This window comes from Harmonia axyridis, chromosome 4, assembly GCF_914767665.1.
Source record: "Harmonia axyridis chromosome 4, icHarAxyr1.1, whole genome shotgun sequence".
Lineage (NCBI taxonomy): Eukaryota > Metazoa > Arthropoda > Insecta > Coleoptera > Coccinellidae > Harmonia > Harmonia axyridis.
In genome coordinates this window covers 16,821,739-16,842,223 of record NC_059504.1, presented here as the reverse complement: position 1 = coordinate 16,842,223, position 20,485 = coordinate 16,821,739, and the positions used below count along the sequence as shown (strand labels likewise).

General features: G+C 36.6%; 1 protein-coding gene across 4 annotated transcripts in view; it reads right to left on the bottom strand.

The window, feature by feature from the left end:
• Positions 1–1,078: 1,078 nt before the first annotated feature.
• Positions 1,079–20,485, bottom strand: part of LOC123677581 (anoctamin-10) — an 89,655-nt gene continuing 70,248 nt past the window's right edge. For all 4 annotated transcript variants that reach the window (XM_045614187.1, XM_045614188.1, XM_045614190.1 and 1 more), the window contains 4 exons: positions 13,654–13,874; positions 7,790–8,158; positions 7,489–7,737; positions 1,079–1,339 (listed from right to left, as the gene is read on the bottom strand). In XM_045614187.1, the coding sequence (XP_045470143.1) occupies positions 1,277–1,339; positions 7,489–7,737; positions 7,790–8,158; positions 13,654–13,874 (902 nt within the window). In that variant the 3' untranslated portion in view covers positions 1,079–1,276. The remainder of the gene's footprint in view (positions 1,340–7,488; positions 7,738–7,789; positions 8,159–13,653; positions 13,875–20,485) is intronic.

Here is a 20,485-nt window from a genome sequence, read left to right as displayed (position 1 = left end):
GAGTAAAACAGTGAAGTCACCGTTTCAGGCGCCTCTATTTGAGAAGCGGCAATTTGGCCAAGTTTGCTAGCCGCCTGCTGTTTATATTTCCACCTCTATTCTTAAGAACAGCATGAGGTTGTTCAGCTCTGCTGGGTTTGTCAACATTCTTAGTAATAAAAATCTCCAAACCACCTTTATGAAGCCCAAAGCCCATACACACATGGCAGCCCAACCAATATAAACAGAATTCCTTGTTACCTTGATTGAAAAAGAGATAAAAACATTATGTATGTCACAAAAACAACAAACAACACTACCTTCGCTTACAAATTATATTGTCGATGTTTACACATTCATCATATGGAAAATTCTTAGGATTTTGAATTCGAAACTAGTTTCTGTTAAATGCCAAATGTTTTCAGCGGAACACATGTTTGTGCTCCCAATAAGTTTTTGAAGAAAAACTGAAACTTTGTATGTCCTGCCGCCCTTTGTATCTTGTGGTCTGATAGGTATTCATTCGTCGATCGTACGTAGTGTGATGTGGATGTGAAAATCAGATATAGTATTTCCGCATTATTCAACAGCGTTCAATATTATTTTATAATGATATTAAATATTCACTAGAATTCAATTTTTTTACGTTCGATTGCGCGATTATACATCAGGTGAGGAAAGTTTTGTATTATCATCGGAGCAGGTGATATTTTTTTTTGAGGGAAGTGGTTATGACGGAGGTTATGTCGATATTGATGCTTTTCGAGCAGGGACGCCGAAAAATTCTTTGGTTAAGGCGTCAAAATTACGTACGCCGGCCCTGATTGTTCATGGCCTAATGTATTATTGGAATTGGTATTCTCTTAAACTGATGTAGCAAAAATATCACTTCAATATAAACGCTACTTTTTACCTTTTAGTGATTAGGCCAAATCAATTTATTTAAATCGAGAAAAAACTACCTCAATTGTTCAAAAAACGATATAAGCATCACGAATGTTGAGAACTACCAATCTCCTATAATAATTGCTGCCAACATTCACCTTATAGATAATATAACTTATCAATTCTCTAAACCCGCGCACATCAAAACACACTCTCAAAAAAATATTTTATTTCTCCATACAAAATGCAAAAAGCAAACAAAAAAAATTATATTCGCTGCGAAGTGGATTTGAATAACAACCAACAGGTGAGGATCATCGGGAACAGAGGGCAAAAAACTCCCCTGTTCTTTTGTCAGCGGGATCGACCAACGCTCGTTTCCAGCACGACCGGAATTATGGCCTGGTTTTTGCTAAAGTGCCGTCGGGATAGACCTGAATTTCCTAGTCAAGAGCCGTTTATTCCTCTGTTCTCGCTGAAACAAACAAGAAAATTCTATTATAACAAAGAATAGGGTGGTTGCTGTGTCGGAGAATGAACCTTTGTTCGACCTGCTTCATTTCATTGTTGGAAATGCGGTTTTCCACAATATGTGATGTTCGACTTGGGGGGTAAGAGTAAATAATGAAGGTGCGTGCGAAATATACATTGGAATTGTTATTCGGAAATGACAAAATCTGCCACTGTTAATTTCCTCCATAGAACGAAGCAGACGTTTTATATTCCATAAGTCTTTGACACATACTTTTTTTTTGTTTTCAAGAAGAAATTGTTTCATGATTGGTACAGCTTTAGATTGTATAATCATAAATAATTGATGACATAAATAATTTGTGTGACAAACGGTTAATTTTTTTACGTTTCAATAATAATTAATTTAATGATAATAAATATAATCTTTCTTTCCAGACACCTTGTAAAACAAAATGCGTTGAGATCGAAGACTTCAGCACAGTTGTAGTTTATCGAATTATGTCTGGTGAAAACTGAAAAAGGTAGAATAATACTTTCTTAAGAGGTTGATAAGCTAAGCAATCAGGTTATGATTACAAACATTTCAGTTCATTACTAACTTGATATAGCTAAATAGTCATTTATGGTACTTCTTTCACGAATGATCATGCATAAATTCAGTTGTTGATCATGGAATTATTGAACCGTCATAATTGTTGATACATATATGTTCATTTTCCTTATGGTATTTTTCTTTTTTAGATGTGAAGGTATCATCGAATTGTTGAAAAATGAAGTTTTTCAAAATTATATTTATCTGATACCACTAAGAAATATGATATTTCACAGTATAATACATGAATTATTGTCGAATTTTCCATTGAGTATAACTGAAACTCCTCAAGTTCGAAGACAATTCGAACTGAGTTAGAATTGTACTTTATCAAACTATGTTTTGTGAAGAAAGAAGAAGGTAGAATAATACGTTTCTAAAGAGATTTATGAGCTATAATTAGTAGAAATCAGGTCATAACTAAATATTTCATTTCCGTACTAACTTGATATAGCTGAAGAGTCATTTATGGTACTACTTTCACGAATGATCTTGCATAAATTCAGTTGTTGATCGTGGAATCAGAATTATCGAAGCATCAAAATTGAGTTGTACTTGTTATTACATGTTCGTCTCGCTTATGGTATTTTCCTTTTTTGAACAAGTATTTTTCAGATGTGAAGGTATCATCGAATTGTTGAAAAATGAAGTTTACAAAATTATATTTATCTGATACCACTGAGAAATATGATATTTCACAGTATAATACATAACTTATTGTCTAATTCTCCATTAAGTATAACGTAAACTCTTCAAGTTCGAAGACGTTTTGATTGCAACTGAGTTAGAATTGTACTTTATCAAACTATGTTTTGTGAAGAAAGAAGATGGTTAAATAATACGTTTCTGAAGAGATTGATAAGCTATAAGTAGTAGAAATCAGGTCATAATTACAAACATTTCATTTCAGTACTAACTTGATATAGCTGAAGAGTCATTTATGGTACTACTTTCACGAATGATCACGCATAAATTCAGTTGTTGATCGTGGACTCAGAATTATTAAACCATCATAATTGAGTTGTACTTGTTAATACATATATGTTCGTTTTGGTTATGGTATTTTTCTTTTTTGAACAGGTAGTTTTTAGATGTGAAGGTATCATCGTATTGTTGGAAAATGAAGTTTACAAAATTATATCTTCCTCATACCACTGAGAAATATGATATTTCACTGTATAATACATAAATTATTTTCGAATTTCGCATTAAGTATAACTGAACCTCCCCAAGTTCGAAGATGTTTTGATTTCAACTGAGTTAGGATTGTACATTATCGAACTATGATTTGTGGAGAAAAAAGAAGGTGAAATAATACGTTTCTAAAGAGATTGATGAGCTATAAGTAGTAGAAATCAGGTTAAAATTACAAACATTTCATTTCAGTACTAACTTGATATAGCTGAAGAATCATTTATGGTACTACTTTCACGAATGATCATGCATAAATTCAGTTGTTGATCGTGAACTAAGAATTATTAAACCATCATAATTGAGTTGTACTTTTTAATACATATATGTTCGTTTTGCTTATGGTATTTTCCTCTTTTTGGACAGGTAGTTTTTAGATGTGAAGGTATCATCGTTTTGTTGAAAAATGAAGTTTACAAAATTATATCTTTCTGATACCACTGAGAAATATGATATTTCACTGTAAAATACATAAATCATTGTCGAATTCCCCATTAAGTATAACTGAAACTCCTCAAGTTCAAAGACGTTGTGACAGCAATAGAGTTAGAATTGTAGTTTATCGGAGTATGTTTTGTGAAGAAAGGAGAATGAAGAATAATACGTTTCTCGAGAGGTTGATGAGTTATTATTATTATTATTAATCTGTCCATCGATACAAAAATTGTATTTCAATAACTTGATATAGCTGAAGAGTTATTTATGGTACTACCGTATCAAGCGATTGTGTATAAAAAGCAGTACTTGATAGTTCATTCAGAATCAATATTGAATCATCATAACTGAGTTCAACTTGTTATTATATGTTTAATTGCTCATTGTATTGTATATTTCTTTCAAAGAGGTAGTTTTTAGATATGAAAGTATCCCCGTATTGTTAAAACATTTAGTTGCAAAATTATATCTCTCTGATGCCACTGAGAAAGCGTGAAATTCCACAGTTCCATACACAAATCATTGCCAAATTCCCCATTGTGACCTTTAAAGTGAACGTCAGCCGGAGTTGAATTATTTCCGAACATTTTCAGACCACCCTGTTCATCTCTAGGAATTCTAACAAGTAGGCGAAACAACCCGGAACGATTCCGTTAGCAGGCAGTTGGCCGGGGAACACTAAGAACACGTCTCCCGTATATATAAAAATAAGAAATGTAATATACGTCCCTTATATATATCTAGCGACGTCTCGTACGGCAGATGCCGGTGACGGTAACTTATTTATTTCGGAAACACAGCAAAATCCCCCATCTAACGTATCTCCAGATGAAATCCTCATGAAATTAGAAAAGTCGCTTGTGTCTTGGATACGTCGATAAAAAAAAAGTTAATCCGACGGACCGCGAGTGGAATCGATTCGATATGTTGTATAGTTTTGATTTCTCTCAGGTTTCTTGAAAGGAAGGCAGGAAATATAGGATGGCAGTAGACTCGAGCATATTTGGTATGGATGGAAAATTATTCGTAATGGAGGTTTTTGCTTCTACTACAGAAGGAAATGAGAATCTGATATTGAAATGATGCCACTAAATATTTTATCTTGAAAATTTATTGAGTCTACTTGGTGAAGGCTCAATATAAATACCAAAAAATTGACAACTTTGTGTTTATTTCCTTCACAATAATATATCTTTACGATATATTTGGTTCATTATGTTTGGTTATTTGAAATAAAAATATTTATCTATCTATCTATTTCCGTCCTGGGAATTCACCAATTCCGAAAATGACAAAATTAATAACCAACCAAAAGAAATTTGAAAATAACTACCTGATGTGTTTGTTTTCTCTATGAATCCTTACAAGAGAAACAGTTATGTTTAGTTCGTTTATAGTTCCTCAATTGCAATTCTTGTGAAGTAGGTATAAGAGTGGTGAGTTGGTAAATTCAGTAATTTTTTTTAAACTATCAGGAAAAACTGTACCATTGAATACAAAAATTCCTAAACGTACGTCTGTGTTTATGCTCATTTAGGTATTCAATTTGTTAATCGTTTACTCAATTTGTGCAGTTTTAGTTATTTTGAAATTTCTTTTGGTTCGTTAATACCTTTGTCATTTTAAGAATTGGAAGCGAATTCCCAGACAAGAATAAACCAAATATATCATGAAGATATATTATTGTGAAGGGAATAGACATAAAGTTGTCAATTTTCATAAATATTCATGAGGAATAAGCTTGTTTCAAGCAATGTTATGATTTCATTTTTATACGTATTTAATATTCACGTGTTTCTAAATACATGCAAAAGATTTCAGGTCATAGTGCAATGGATTTGATAGTTGAATTTCATGAATTTGGAATATGAATGAATAGATATATGATTTATTCGCACTAACCAACAGTTGAATTAATTGGTTGAATGTCTCAATTGATTTTGGGGATTATAAAATTAAAAAAAATAATAAAATATATTTTCGTTATTTAACCCTCCTAAGTAAAGATGAAGAGCAAATCAATTGATTCATTCAGTTTTTTTTTATTATGTTACTTTAGAACATCAAAAATTGGTGGTAGCCGGTATTCCAGTGTTTCATTCTCTAAGTTTACCGGCTGTTGAGGTTGAAAACTTATTAGAAATCATGAAATATAAAGAATATATATTTGTTTTTTAGATTTTAGTTAATGCCAACGCACTTGAAATTCATTTTTTTTGTAATTGAAGTAACAATTTCACAAGAAGAAGTTAGGTACATAATGTATATTGAATTTGTCTCTTCAATTCAATTATTAATTTCAAAATTTTTTAATTATCTATCATTTCTCAGTACCCTTCAAATTTGTTTGGTTTGCACAGAATTCCTGATATAAAAGTAAATCGATGTAAGTTCATCGGCAGCGTTTGTCCTTCCCTTTTGAATGACTTCGCTCGAACTTGAATGGTGTTGACACCAAGAACAACTTGAAATTTGATTCGTACGTAGTCTCCGGAAATTTCTAATTCAATAAACCAGTGAACTCAGCTTCAGTCCAGAGTTAAAGCTTGGGGCACCCGGTAAATTAGTTCCAACTTCGTGTTAAACACAGAACGCACCACGTCCTTTGATATCTCAGGACCTAACAACGTCCACCAAAGGAGACTAACGAGGTCACAACGTCAGTTCTTACACTGACCGACCGTCAGATGGAAACCAATACGGGGTGGAATCGAATCCAGCCTCAGAAACGCCCCCCCGTCTAACGATATAATCCCCCCTCCGCCACTGACTAATAAGGTTTCACCTCTTCGAACCCTTCCTAATTACAGTCTAGGACTGACACGACGGAAGAGTAGGCATATAGAGCCCTGAGGGGTCTCTGTTAGTGTAGTCGCAGATATGACTCTGATCAATATGGATTGTGGATTGCGATCTTATCAGGAAGCCTCAGCCGAGGACACGACCTAAATATTAGATGCAAGAACGTCTTGTTTTCGGATTGTCTCCAGTTGCTGTTATCTGGAATGACATTAGGGTGTGTATAGTTCCGGAGGAAGTTCGTGGAAGATACTCCGAGTTCGACCGACGGCTAAATTTGACCGATAAGAGACATAAACGATCCAAGTCTGAGTATATCAGCCGCTCGTTGTATTTCAAGGGCTTGCTTTATGAAAGTTATTCGATACACATCTGAGTTGGATGGATTCACAGCTACATCTCTAACGAAACATGTCTGTAAATGTTGGAAATTCTCTTCAATTCAATGGAATAAGAGTCATTTATGGATTACCCTATAGACAATCATGCAGAGCTTTGTTCAGAAAGAATAACATCTTAACTTCAGTCGGACTTTACATCTTTAGATGCCTTTTGTTTTTTCACCAAAAAAGACATGATCATTTCAAAAAACACGAGAATACAAATAATACCAGACGTAGACTTCCGTTACATTATCCCACAGTCCACACACATATCGAATACATGTGCATCACATTTTTCAATAAGATACCTAAAGATTCACAAGCTATTGATAGATTTCACAGCTTTAAATCCAAATTAAATAGGTTGCTTATGAATATGGAATCATATACTGTTGAAAAATTGCTTGTAATATGAGATCTGAATGTTCATTGCTCCTTTGTCAATGTGTGCCTATATTATAATATTCTAGTGGAATAGAATTGCCTATGCTTGTTGACGCGTTCCCTATACATATTCAATGTGTTATTGAGAATAAATTTCTATTGTTATTTTTATTAGTTATTGTTGTTGATGCAGTGCTGTTTATGTTGGATTTATATCCATAAAAAAACTCAAGGTCACTTTAGTTTCGTACCCAGATGACTTCACTTCTGACATAACACACTGAGAACTTGAAGCATTTCATATAGAGAATGTGTAATGTAGCTTCTTAAAAAACGCCTGAGCAAGAAGTCCGATACTATACATACCTCGTGCTTCAGAGCCTGCCTAGATTCGTAGTTCTGTTTAGCCATGGCGACTCTCACCCACTCAGGCTTGTCTCCGATGGAGATATGAAGGACATACCTCACACCTAATAAAATATGCTCCAGTACGATAAACAGGAACAACCACTCGGTTTGTGACAAATGAGAGCCTTTCTCCCGTATACTGGGCGTTAGGTACAGGATGCCACAATTGGTGACTATAGACAGACCGCCCAGAACTTCAAAAGCTCGCTGCAACATTCAAGTTAACTTTTTGCCCTTACATAAATAAAAAAATTGTTACCTGCCACGCACCAATATCCTTCACCCTCCTGCTCATGGGTCTTTGACATATTTGGCATAGTTTGAAAGCGTCCGCTCTGATCTCTACGATGTTGTTCAGCAAGGCCCATAGGGCGGCTATAGGATAGACCGAGGAGAAGAGGAAGACGTAACCGAATTGAATGAACAATTCGAGGTAGTCGTCGAAAGTTTCTTCGTAGACGTCCATTCCACCTTCTACCTCGGCAGCAAGAACCCTTGGGTCGTCTGCTTCCAGCATCGGTAGGGAATTGAGAGGATCGTCGCCTTGGTCTCCTGTAGAGGTTGACTTATAGAGACTTTTCGAGCCTTTCCAGTTATCCACGAAGACTTTCTTCTGTGTCCTCATAATCTGTGGCGTGAAACAATTCAGTTAATGATAATATCGAAAATAATTCGAGATTATTCTATGGGTGACTTATATAAACACACGAAATATTCGTTTCGTTCACGTTTTAATAATACGAACCTCCTCAGGAATATCTGTGTCGTTGCTCTACAACTTGATGATATATTTTCAAGTTTACAAGTTTCGTTACACATTTCGAATGTATGGAAAAATTAAAAATGCCGAGTAGACTTTGAAAAGAAAAGTCATTCAATTATTTTTCATTTTGATTTCAGCTTAGAAGTTGGAGATCAAAAAAATTTAGTTGACAGATACCAAGTTTAAAAGGGGTGACTTCTTGATAATCAAAATGTTAAGCGGAGAACAATATATCGCGCATTAGCAGAGTGTGAGGGAGGTTTACAATGACTGAATCTTCCATAGAAGACCTAGACTGTTAAAACAGTCTAGGTTAACAGTCAGATAATCGAAAGTGCCAAGAATAAAATTAAAAAAACATTAAAAAAACTACGGAGTTTCCAAGGATACAACTTCCAGAGAACTGAAGTGAAGATGGGTTGAATATCGTAACAGAAAGAATAGTTCAACAACAATAATTGTTCAAATCAGTAATCTCAAATACCGATTACTGAGCGCATTTATTCTGCAATTAACAGAGTCATCTACTGTGAGTAATTCAGGCAATGAAGGAAACGACGAGCGTTTCAAAGAAAATTTTATATAAATTGCCAGACTATGTGAAATTCGAGCAAAAAACCAAGGAGGATAACTTTTCCGTTTGGTACGCGATATAAACTAATGGGAATTCCGGGCCTTAAATAGGACAAGTAAAAGGAGAAGAAGTGGACAGTCCAAGTAACATTCGAAACTGTTTAATACAATTGGTTAATTTTATTCACCAGGATCTTGCTTAAGATCATATTATGTTTCGGATGAACTAAGCTTGGTAGCATTATCCACGTGATACTCAATATTGGTTGAGTGTTCACGACATACCTCTTGTGTTGAGAAAAGTACAGGAGATTAGTGTTCGACACGTATGAGGCTTAATCCAAGATGTTCTCAGAAGATTCAATATAATGAAATTGTTGTTCGAAAATATTTATTTGATTCTATTCAGAGAAATTGACGTAAAACCATGTTTTCTTTTTGAAATTGCATGAAGAAATTTTTGCCAAAAACGCTCGAGTCAAAGGTTATTAAACTAGTACATATTATATTATTATTGCATTGCGGTAGGCGGTTAGATCAATTGACTGCTGTCACAACTGAAGAATTCTAGTCTTACAGAGATTTACACTTGTTGCTTTTACCACTCTATTGTCCAGAGAATTCCATCTGTCTACTACACGGTTATTTGTAATTTGTAAATTGTAGTCTAAGGTTTGGATTCGAATTCATGTGGAAAATTTCCATGTTACATTGGTAGTGACCGTGTGAGATCTTGAATGTCTCGATAATGTCGCCTCTGATTATGATTCTGTCATATATAGAAGTCAAGCTCAGTATACTGGGCCTTTCTTTATATGAATCATATCGAAGAGATGTAGAGATTTTGGTAAACCTTCTTTGGACCTTCTCCAGAACATGTCCTGCTTTAGATAAGGGGACCATGCCACCACACCGTGTTTCAAAAGTGGCTGTATATAGGTTTTATGAATTTTCAGTAACATATTCTCATTCATTTCTTTGAAGGCTTAACGTATGAGATAGGTTATTGTATTTGCTTTCTTTGCAATCTTATTCACATGTGAGTCCCATTTCAAGTTTTCACATAAAATGGCTCCCAGATCGCAGTGCTCGCTATGAGATGAGAACGATTTTTTTCCAATAATTGGAAAGGCATCGGAAGACCGAATAGAAGAGTAGAAAGGTGAAGTTAGGTCAGGAAAACCTTACCGTTTTCAAGAGTTACAGTAAGGTCACAAGTATGGATATCATTGTGAAGCAGTTCTTCAAAAACGAAGTAAGGGTTTTTGCTATGCAGAAGACATTTGGGATCCAATTCAGGTTGAATAGAAATATCTTTCGAGAATATCAATAGTATCAGGTATTCCAATAGGGACTTGACAACTTTGAATTCAATTTGTAAACGCACCCTTTCACTAATCATCGAACTGTTACTGCCAATTTATTCAGTAAACTTAACATTTTTATCATGATAAAGTACACGAACGAACAAGGTCTGCAAATTTCAAAAATTCACTACAGAAATTCGGAGTCGGTGACCGCTACTTTAAGAGCGTTAACCCCGATTTTCGGTCGTAATTCTCGCCTTAGTAGACAGGCAGTAACACGTTCAGTACAAAAATTTGAGTCTACATATTCGTTGTGTGATGTCGCCGTGCCAGTGATAAAGAGTTGGTCGAAGTGTAGAAAATATCGCTGCCGTTAAAACGTCCGTAGAAAATGATCCAAATCAGTCAATTCCACGGCGTTCTCAAGAGTTGGGCATCGCCCAGACCACTTTATGGCGAATTTTGCATAGGGATCTTGGTTTACACCCATACAAGTTCAAGCTGACTCAAGAACTGAAGCCAATGGACCATTTGAAGCGACGTACGTTCTCGAATTGGGCTCTGGAAAAGATTCGCCAAGATGATCAATTTCATTGCCCAATCGATTGGCCGCCTCGTTCGTGCGATTCAACGCCTTTAGACTTCTTCCTTCGGGGCCACGTCAAGTCATTGGACTATGCCAACAAGCCGACGACGTTGGAAGAGCTCAGAGCCAACATTGAACGTGAAATAGCAGCCGTTTCGGCCGAAATGTGTGGCCGAGTCATCGAAAATTGGGTCCAACGAATCGACCGCTGCAAACGTGCCCGCGGTGGTCATATGAAAGAAGTCGATTTCCATTCATAAATGTTTTGATTGTACCGATAATGAAGTTTTTGAAATATCTCAGATGGTTTGCATTTTATTTTCAAAAAAAGTTGTCAAGTCCTTATTGGAAAACCCGATATGAGGGTAACTTGGAAAAGCATTTGAGCGACCAGAAAGCATACGAACACCTGGAAAACTTCCCCAACGCCAAACCACAAACTCCCGAAACTCTCCATAAAAAATTTCGAGTACATCACGGTCGTTATTTCTGAATCCAGATAAGTTATTAATTTTTTACGATTACCAATCCGTCACCCCTACCGCCCAGTCCACCTCGCCACGCTGACTTCTGCCCCATAAATCAAGAGGCGCGCTTCCCATAAAACACAGGCAAATTCGATGGTCTCGAGCCTTTGCCCGAGCAGATGGTGATCATCCGGCAATCGATAAGCAATTTTCCGAGAGGGTCCTCCCGCGCGCGTAAAGCGGCGGGCCACATCCATCTCGAGAAAGGAGCATTATTAATCATACCTAGATGAAAAATTCATACTTAATTAAAATAAATCGTCGGAAATGAAAATCTGACTTCGGATTAATGAAAAGCATTCCTTGCGTTGAATTAATTCCGGTCTTGGGGGCGGCCACTTCGGCATAACCAGATCCATCTTTCAGCGCCGTAAGCGGGCCTTTATTGACTATTTCCGGAAACAATCGCGGCCGGAAGTTTTCCAGACTCCGGGCTAGAGAGAAAACGCGGTTGTAACTGTACAGAACAAGCTACCACTTCGCGCTCTACGTCACTGCATTCTAATCAAGTTCATTTTCATTTGAATAATCGAGAAAATTGAAATTAACTTTCAATAATTTGATTATTATTCGAATTTCAAGGTCCACATGGAAACTTTGCGTATCAAATTGAAGTCGAGGAATTATATTCTTCAAAAATTAGTCGTTTCTTCATAGGGTGCTGGTGCCAGCATTCTTCGTAAGGCAACTTTCGGCTTGGTTTTTTTTTGCTGCTGAATACTATTGTTCTGTTTTGTTTAATAGTGCTCATGTTCATGAAATTGATGTACGGAAACTATTAGATCTCTACGTCTACATTGGTTACCAGTGCTATCACATATTCTTCCTCGTTCTCCTCATATTCGTAAACAGGTTGCAGTCAAGAAATCTTGGAATAAATTTCATTTCTACCCAAACTTATTTCCATTTGTACCTGCCAGAAATAAAATCACGCAAACCTTTATGGATTGAAACTTTATTTGAATCTAATTGAAGTGACAAGGAGTTTTTGCGTTCGGAATGGAGTCCTTGTAATGTTTGCAACAAAATTCTAATAGTTAATCTTTCAAAGTAAGTTCCAGGTTTGAATCTTCCTAGGAAAATTTGATTTCAAATCGACTTAGAACTGGTTATGGTCGTTGGAATACTATGCTCTTCAAATGGCATTCTATTGAAAGCCCACTGTGTGAGTGTGGTGTAAAGGAATCTATTGTCCACTTGGTGAATACTTGTCCAATTTATGAATTTTATAGTGGTTTCCAAGCTATCCGTTCAGTTTAAAATTTGTTTTTAGAATGGCTCGCTAACTTCAAATAAAAAAAAAATGGAATAGGACTTTGATTGGATGGAGAAGAAGCACTTCAATATTAATATGTCAGCTCATTTTGTGAACAAATACAATCAATTACTACACCGATACGGGGAGACAGAGTTTTTGCTGGAGTTTTTATCTGAGCTCTTGCATCATACGTTCAAATGATGATACTCCTTCCACATTTCCTCTGCTCTCCACTTTCATTATAAAAATACGTAAGAACTTTGAGAGGAGGCTTTTGAGCGTTTATTCAAATGAAATTCTATGGTTCCGATGACACAAGCTTTCTGCAATTGACTGCATGACTTAAATTTTCGTTGTTCCTGGTATTGCGATTAAGATGTTCTGCAATACTGATGTGTTCACTGATTAGATTTTGTTTAAGATAATACTGTCGACTCAGGCTCAGTATGGGTCCCTTTTTCCTTTTCTTCCTTAAGGTAGCGCTATACGAAGAATTGATCAAGCAACGGCATCATTACAGAATTTTCATTTGTTTTCTGAAAATATCTAAAAAATCATAATTCTAACGGTTTATTGTTTACTTCACCATAAAAACGATATCGACCGTAACACGACGTGTGCGCCATACGCAACGATGCGGAAATCAAGTGGAAAGAGACCAATGCCATTAAAATCCAAGAAGGATGGTACCTTCAAAAGTAGCAACTTTGATCTTAAAGTTTTTCAAGTGCAAGTGTTTTAGATATCTTGTACGTGACCATAACGAAATCAAGATATAAACTGTTATTTTACATATGCGAAATTCTATCCTATCGAATCTGTACCTAGTCTTGAAATGATAATGAAAACAAAATTTCCAACGATCCTATATACGGAATCCAATGTTGAAAAGGCGAATTGCGTACAAAATTTTTTTAGAATTTTGACCATTAACGAACTCAACCAAAGCATTCGAGATTCGAACCTAAACTGAAAATTTCAATACTAGATTTTTTCGTTCAAGAGTTATCGTGTTAACGGACCAGCCAATGTTTGAGAGGATTTGACATAATACACCACTCTGTTAGAGGAATGAACGCTAAAAAAAATTAGGATAAGTGTTACATCACCTTTTTAGACCAGTACTGAAGAACTAGGGGCATCATGGTCTCAGTGAAGTTGTTTAAGATCTGGGATGTGATGAGCATTGTCTGGAGCTGGCTTCTGAGGTTGTTCATGTCTTGAATCACGAAGGCAATGTAGAAAAGAGACATGAAATTGTTGACGAATTCGAACAGGACCAGCTTGGTGACTTTGTGTCGATAAAACTGCGACTCTGTTCGATGATTTTCTGTAACAGAAAAGTAGAATCTCAGTTCAACAACTCTCATATGAAGCTTTTTTCAATGGGGTTTTCAATTTTTATATTGAACAAAACTGAATGAAGGTAGCAGGCTATTCAAAATTGAAACCTCTTAGATTAGACCTATTTAGATCAGATTATATTAGAGGAGGGGTAAAAAAACATCCGAACTTCATAACCTTTCTGGAAGCTGTATCTATCACTTGTTGCAGCTTTGAAAACAATGAGCCAAGGTGTTGTAGCCTTTTCCGGTGGATAGCTTTTGATTCACATAGCAAGTGTTTGGTTGTCTCAGTGGTATCTTGACAGAAGCTATACGGATCCTCAGTCGTTTTTCCCATGTTTTTAGGTAATACCTCACAGTATTATGTCCCGTGAGTGCACATGTCAGCTTCCTCAATTTCTGTTAACTGAACTTTTTTAGTTCAGCTCCTCGTGTAAGACTGTATTTAACCACTGATTGTCCGTCAGAACACAAACTTCCTCTTTTGTTTCCATTTCTTGATTGCTATCGCTTGATGACTGGCAGGAAAGCCACAAATAGGCTCTGGCTCAGTGAGAGGAAAATACCCTCCTTCTCTGGCTGTAAAACCGTATACCATATGGGGCTCTCCAATACTGTCAATTAACATCTCAACTAGCTAACTGCAGCGTTTTACCCTTTTTTCTCCTTCAAAAAGTTCAACTATGTTATTTTTCACCCCATAAAAATAAAAATTACTCTTTATGACAAAGTTTCAGTCTTCGACCAATATTGGTATAATCTTCCTTGAAGAATGAAGCGTTTTCTTTCAAGTTACTGAAATCAGTAACCCTCTCCGATTACTTCATCCTTCAAAAGAATGTGTATAATTGAAATGATGATCTTTATCGTCATAACCAGTTCTGACTCCTTAGAACATCAATTTTGCGCCTGAAGTTCCACATCTTATCTTTACCGCTTGTTCTCTACGACATCTGCCGTCACACGAAATTCCGTCCTGAAAAAAAGTTTCGGCAAGGTCGACCCAAAAACCTGCCGCCCAACTCCTGCCACCTTATTAGCGCCCTTTCAATCTCGCTAAGATGTATCAGCAGGAATATTTTCCGAGGGCGCCTTCTCGGAGTTATCAAAATTCCAAATGTGGAATGGAGCAAAAATCGAGTTACTCAAGTTGTCGATTCCGTGGGATGGGCGGGAGCGTGAAGAGGGGGGGGGGTCGTCGCACCTGTTCTCGTCCCCGCACCTCTCGCCTTCCATAGACAATCATGAAGAAAATTATCGAAGCGTAGCTGCCGTTCCTGCCGAAAAAAGGAGGCGAGCGTCAGTTTTACGGGGAGTTTTTCCGACCTTAAGGATCATGTGCGATCCTTCCTTGGAGGTCGAGGATTTTCCCCTCGTCGAGATCGAGTCATCAACGGGGGGACCTTCTGATATTAATTGATTATTCATGAGGAGTCTGTTTATGTAAGATTTTGAAAGAGGACACTCGGTGTTTCTCGTTGGGGAGACGTAATGAGTTGGAAAATTGGGAAGAGTTTTCGGTCCTGCTGGGGAAAAATGAGTTTGTGTTTCATTGAAAGGACAAGTATTCATTTTATTCAATTCGGTGTTTGCGCTATTTACAATTTAAATCTTCGTTATTAATTATGATTTGAATTTGAAAGTTGCAATCCAGATTTTCGCGTTGCGGCAAATTATTTCAGTTATTTTTGCCCAATATTAATGTTATTCATATTTTTCAATGTGTTATTCATCTGATTTTGACACACAATTTTGTATCTATATGACACTGAAGTCTTTAACAGGTGTATTTTTCTATAGAATTGGAAAATTCCGGGATTTTCGGCCGTGAATTTTCACCCGACGTTTCACTAACTACTTATTGTGGTAAGCATTTGCAGAAGTTTTTAAGTCATAGATAAAATAGATAATAAATAGACAGAATGAAGTAAAATCGGAAAAAACAGGGTAGAGTTGAAATCTACGACCTAGAAACCTCAAAAGATGCTTACCGCAGTAGTAAGCAAAGCTAGATCATAGTTAAATCCGGGAATTTTCCAATTTTGTCAGGTTCTATGTCAAGGGTTTTCCAATAGGAGGTTTCATTTTGAATAGCTCGCTATCTGGGTCACTGTCACTTTTGAAGCTCATTATTTGACATTTGACAAGTGAGGACTACGCCATTACTCAAATGGAATGATTCACGCTTCTTCAACTCATCGAAATTATAAGAATTAAAAAAAAAATGGTGAAAATTTTGCAGTCACACTTTTATGGGTTGTCGTGAAGTACCTTTGAAAATTTGAAAATTTTGGGACAAGTTATTGATGTTGAAAAGATATATATGTGGACCACTCTTATTTTCAACAAGATGTTACACATGCAACAGAACAGTCGCAATTTTGCAAGACGAGTTTCCTGGCAATGTTATTTCTCGAACAGATGAATACAATTGGCCACTGAGGTCTTGTGAATCAACAACTTTAGACTTTTTTCTTCGAGGTCACGTGACAGATAAAGTCTATGCCAATGCTCCACAATCGATTCAAGATCGAGGACAAATACCCGCAAATGTGCGAATTGGTCATTGAAAATTTCATGAAAAGGATATGGTGCCACAACCGTAGCCGTGGCAGCCATTTGCCTGATATCATTTTCATCGTTAATGGCATAGTGCCACTGCTATTTGAAATATAGTGAACATTTATTGATTTCTCTCGCAATATAATGGTTTTCCTAAATATAAAAAAAACCTTCTACTAAGTAAGTAGCTTGATATTTGAACCAACCACTTCACTGAAATTCAAGCTCGTGAGAGAAATTACCTACATAGATAAACCAGATTTGAGATATTTATTGCTTGACTTGATATTACTTGAGCTTGATACGCAAGAGTCGTACAGCATATATTTCTGCGAACTCGTGCTCCCTAAGACAAAATAATCATCTTCATTTCAGTTGTGTTTCCATTTTGAAAAAAATTGATATTTTTTTTGGTTATGGTATACAATAAGTTTCATAAATAAAAATTTTATTTGCAAGGTTCCTTTTAATTTCCTCATTTTTTTTATTGATGTACACACTACACAATGAAACTACTAAAAATGAAGTAGCTTGAAAGAATGCACTTGATTTTTTCAAGTACTTGATGAATAGATACTTGACATTGAAAAACTCCTACTTGACTGGAACTTTACTTGATTTCAAGTCAAGTCAAGTCAAGTGGCTTGAATATCAAGTCAATCATAACTAACATTGATATTCGAACGTGAAAATCCAAATTAAAAGCGCCCTTCTGGCCGACCATCAAAGAAATGGCAAGAGAGTTGGACGTCCAAATCGCAAGAGGCTGAATAAACAGAAGATAACAAGACACGGTCTTAAGAAGAAGAAGATATTTGAACTTGACCTACATTACGCTAACGGAAAAAAATAACCAGTTTCATTCGGAGAAGAGCAGTTTGCGGCTAGACTGAACATGTCAAACATTCACACGGTTCGCAATTGGCCCACACTTTCTCCCCAACACGAAACACAACAACATAGAAAACACTATTCCGCCAACTTCGACCTGAACAAACCTCAACCTGCCATCCCCAAGATACACCTTACGTCCCTCCGACTGCGAGCAAAGGAGTAACGCTATATACGAAATCGGAAATCGAGTTAACGGCCAATCGGACAGGAACTAGTTTTGTCACTTTGTGCATTACCGGAGCAGACCCGGGCAGCTCCGTCATAAAACAAGACGAGATCGGATAGGATAGATCGATCGCTGTCGCCTCCGATCTCGATGTTTTTATTTCCGCTAGATTTAGAATAGGAGGCGAGGCGCGCAGATGGACGGTAGATAAGAGTGTTATGGAACTTGCTTTATTGCTCTCCTGTTCGTTGTTCTGCGATGTCTTGATGCGGAACGATCGGGATGAGTCAACAATAACAAGAAACGGTCGTTCGGGATCGAGGATGGAGGAGACTACGGGGTTGTGGGAGGTTGGTACGGGTGATTCGATTAAAGCTTCGGGATTTTAAATTGGAACACGATGCGCGAATTAAATTTTATTTTTGTTCCTCTATTCGATATGCAACAAGAAATTCAAAGTACCAAATAAGATTTGAATCAGTTAGCAACAACAGGAAGGAATACCGACTGATTTAAGTTAACATAAAAAACCATCAAAAGTGCCGCATTATACATCATACTCATAAATATTCGGATGTCTAGTGATCCCCTCATAGTGCTGTTTATGAGTTATTGACGCTAAAGAAACACATACACTCATCGGGCTTGTCGGCGTTTGCTTCGCTAAACGTTGCCGAATTTTATTGCCACTTGGGGCAGCTTCTGGATTAATTTTATTTTCAATTCTCCCACCAATGAAGGCGATATAATTACCACGCTACAGCACGTGTATTTTTTTGGGCAATGAAAGTGACCAAATCGACACATACCTACTATTATATTCATTAAGACGATCTACTAGGATCTATTCGAGAAGGTTGATAGGACAATACATTCCTAACTGATCCTGCTTCCTAATACATTTGAATATTACAAATATTCTGGCCTATTCAAATGAGTTTGAGAATACTTTATCTGAATATCCGAAGAATAAAGAGAAGAAATGAGTTGCACAACGGACTGAAACTGAGTAAAAATGCTCATTTTGTTAATATACATACTGTGCTGGTCTATGCGAATCATTAAAAAGATAATGAAGAAGTGACGACTGCAACCCATGAAAGTCACCAAATCAGCATGCGGTGGAAGGTGGACTATAATATCCATCAGAAACAACCAAATAAATAAAATAATTAGAAATACGCTTGGCAATAAATACCCTGACACCTAATAAATTGTTGAAAACTTGGACATTCCTTTCATGACTAAAACATTCTGTCTTCCTTTAATTGATTTTGGGTAAATCTACTATACACATTCGCGATATAAATTTTTTTTGAATTTCATGTGTAATGGTATTTTTGAACCATTCATACCACTCTATCTAGTAAAAGAAAACAATTGCCAAGCGCACCTTTTTGTGTGAAAAATATGTTTTGTTTTATAAACTGACCCCAACAATTTGGAGCCCCTGGCCCTAGAGCTGATTGCAGTCAACATCTGAAGAACAAATAATTGATGAAGATTCATCGTTTCAGAGAGAGCATCTGACCGGAACAAACTGTGGTTTTCTGTGTATAATTCGCGATAACCATTTCTAAACCATCTCAACTCTGCTAATGTGAAATTGGTATGCTCCACCCCAAACCAGTGTTCCTTACTTCATATGAAATTGGCAAAGGACAGCATATACGATCATTATCTCTTGTCCATACAGATTCCAGATGATCCCTTAGGTGTCTGAACTTGGAAAGACTATGTATTAGATGTATTAGACTGATATTCCTCACCATCGGACTATGTATTAGTTTCCGCTTCTTAGCTAATGTTGTGTTTGTCCTACCTCATCTAACTATCAATAGGTACTTCTATATGGACCACTTTCTCTTGAATAACACCTCTATTGTTGTTTTTGAGAACTCTGAACATGTTTGAATATATGTTTTTATCATTTCGTCGCAATGTCGGCAATTTTCTGATTTTATGCCTAAAATGGTTTCAAACGATCAAGTTCCAATCGATGATGACGATTATTAACCAAATTCGATTTTGTCCTGTCAGACGGTCGTATAGACGATAATTCTAGAAAGGAAGATACTAAAAGGGTAGGTTCGGAACTCAAATGCCGTCCTTGATTTGTTGTTGGCAAAATCCGACTAGGGGTTCCATAAATATAGCCGTTCGGAATTTCCTCTTCCAGTTGATTGAAAAAATAGAAAATCGTGAAAAGAAAGCTCTAGAATTGAAAGGAATGACTAAAGCACTGACGTGAAGATAGGAGCTTTCAAGACTTCGTTCGTACATATGCTAATTGAGCCCTTGGAGACCACATAACTATCAATAGTATATGTGTTCTCTGAGAACGTAATTGGTGCGTAAATGAAGAAGCGCTCAAAAGCTATTGCCTCCACGTCAGTGCATTCCTCACTTTTCTCAAATCCTGAATTGTTCTTCGAATTTGAGACTAGACCAGGAATCTCAAATGACCACTAAGGAAGAAGTCATACTGTACAAAAGTAAAATGATTTTCCTAGGTCTATGTTGTTGAGAACAATTATGTTGCCGAATTCGCTGAACAGACCGTAGGAGGAATAAAAAGGTTTGTTTTAAATCGGAGTATATTAATTTTCATATCTATCTTCTTTCATCAATATAGCAGACAGCTCCAGCTCCAGCTCCAAGAGTTAATTATTTCAAACTCGGAAAACAGTAATATCATATACCTAAAACAACCCTCCAAACCGAACCCAACGACCTCTTTCCCAACTTCAGAACTTCACACATAATGTCGTCCGCACGCCACTGACAGGTCGCAAACTCGATATTTTCCCCATTAGGGAAATGCGAATGAACGAAGGGTGATTTAACTCGCGAACCTGTACGAGCGCGACATGTCTAAGTGAATTTGTTTACAGACACTGCCCCCCGAAATTAATTAACTTCAGAGAGATATGAGGCATAATGTTGGAAGTGTCGGTTAGATGGCTCTTGACT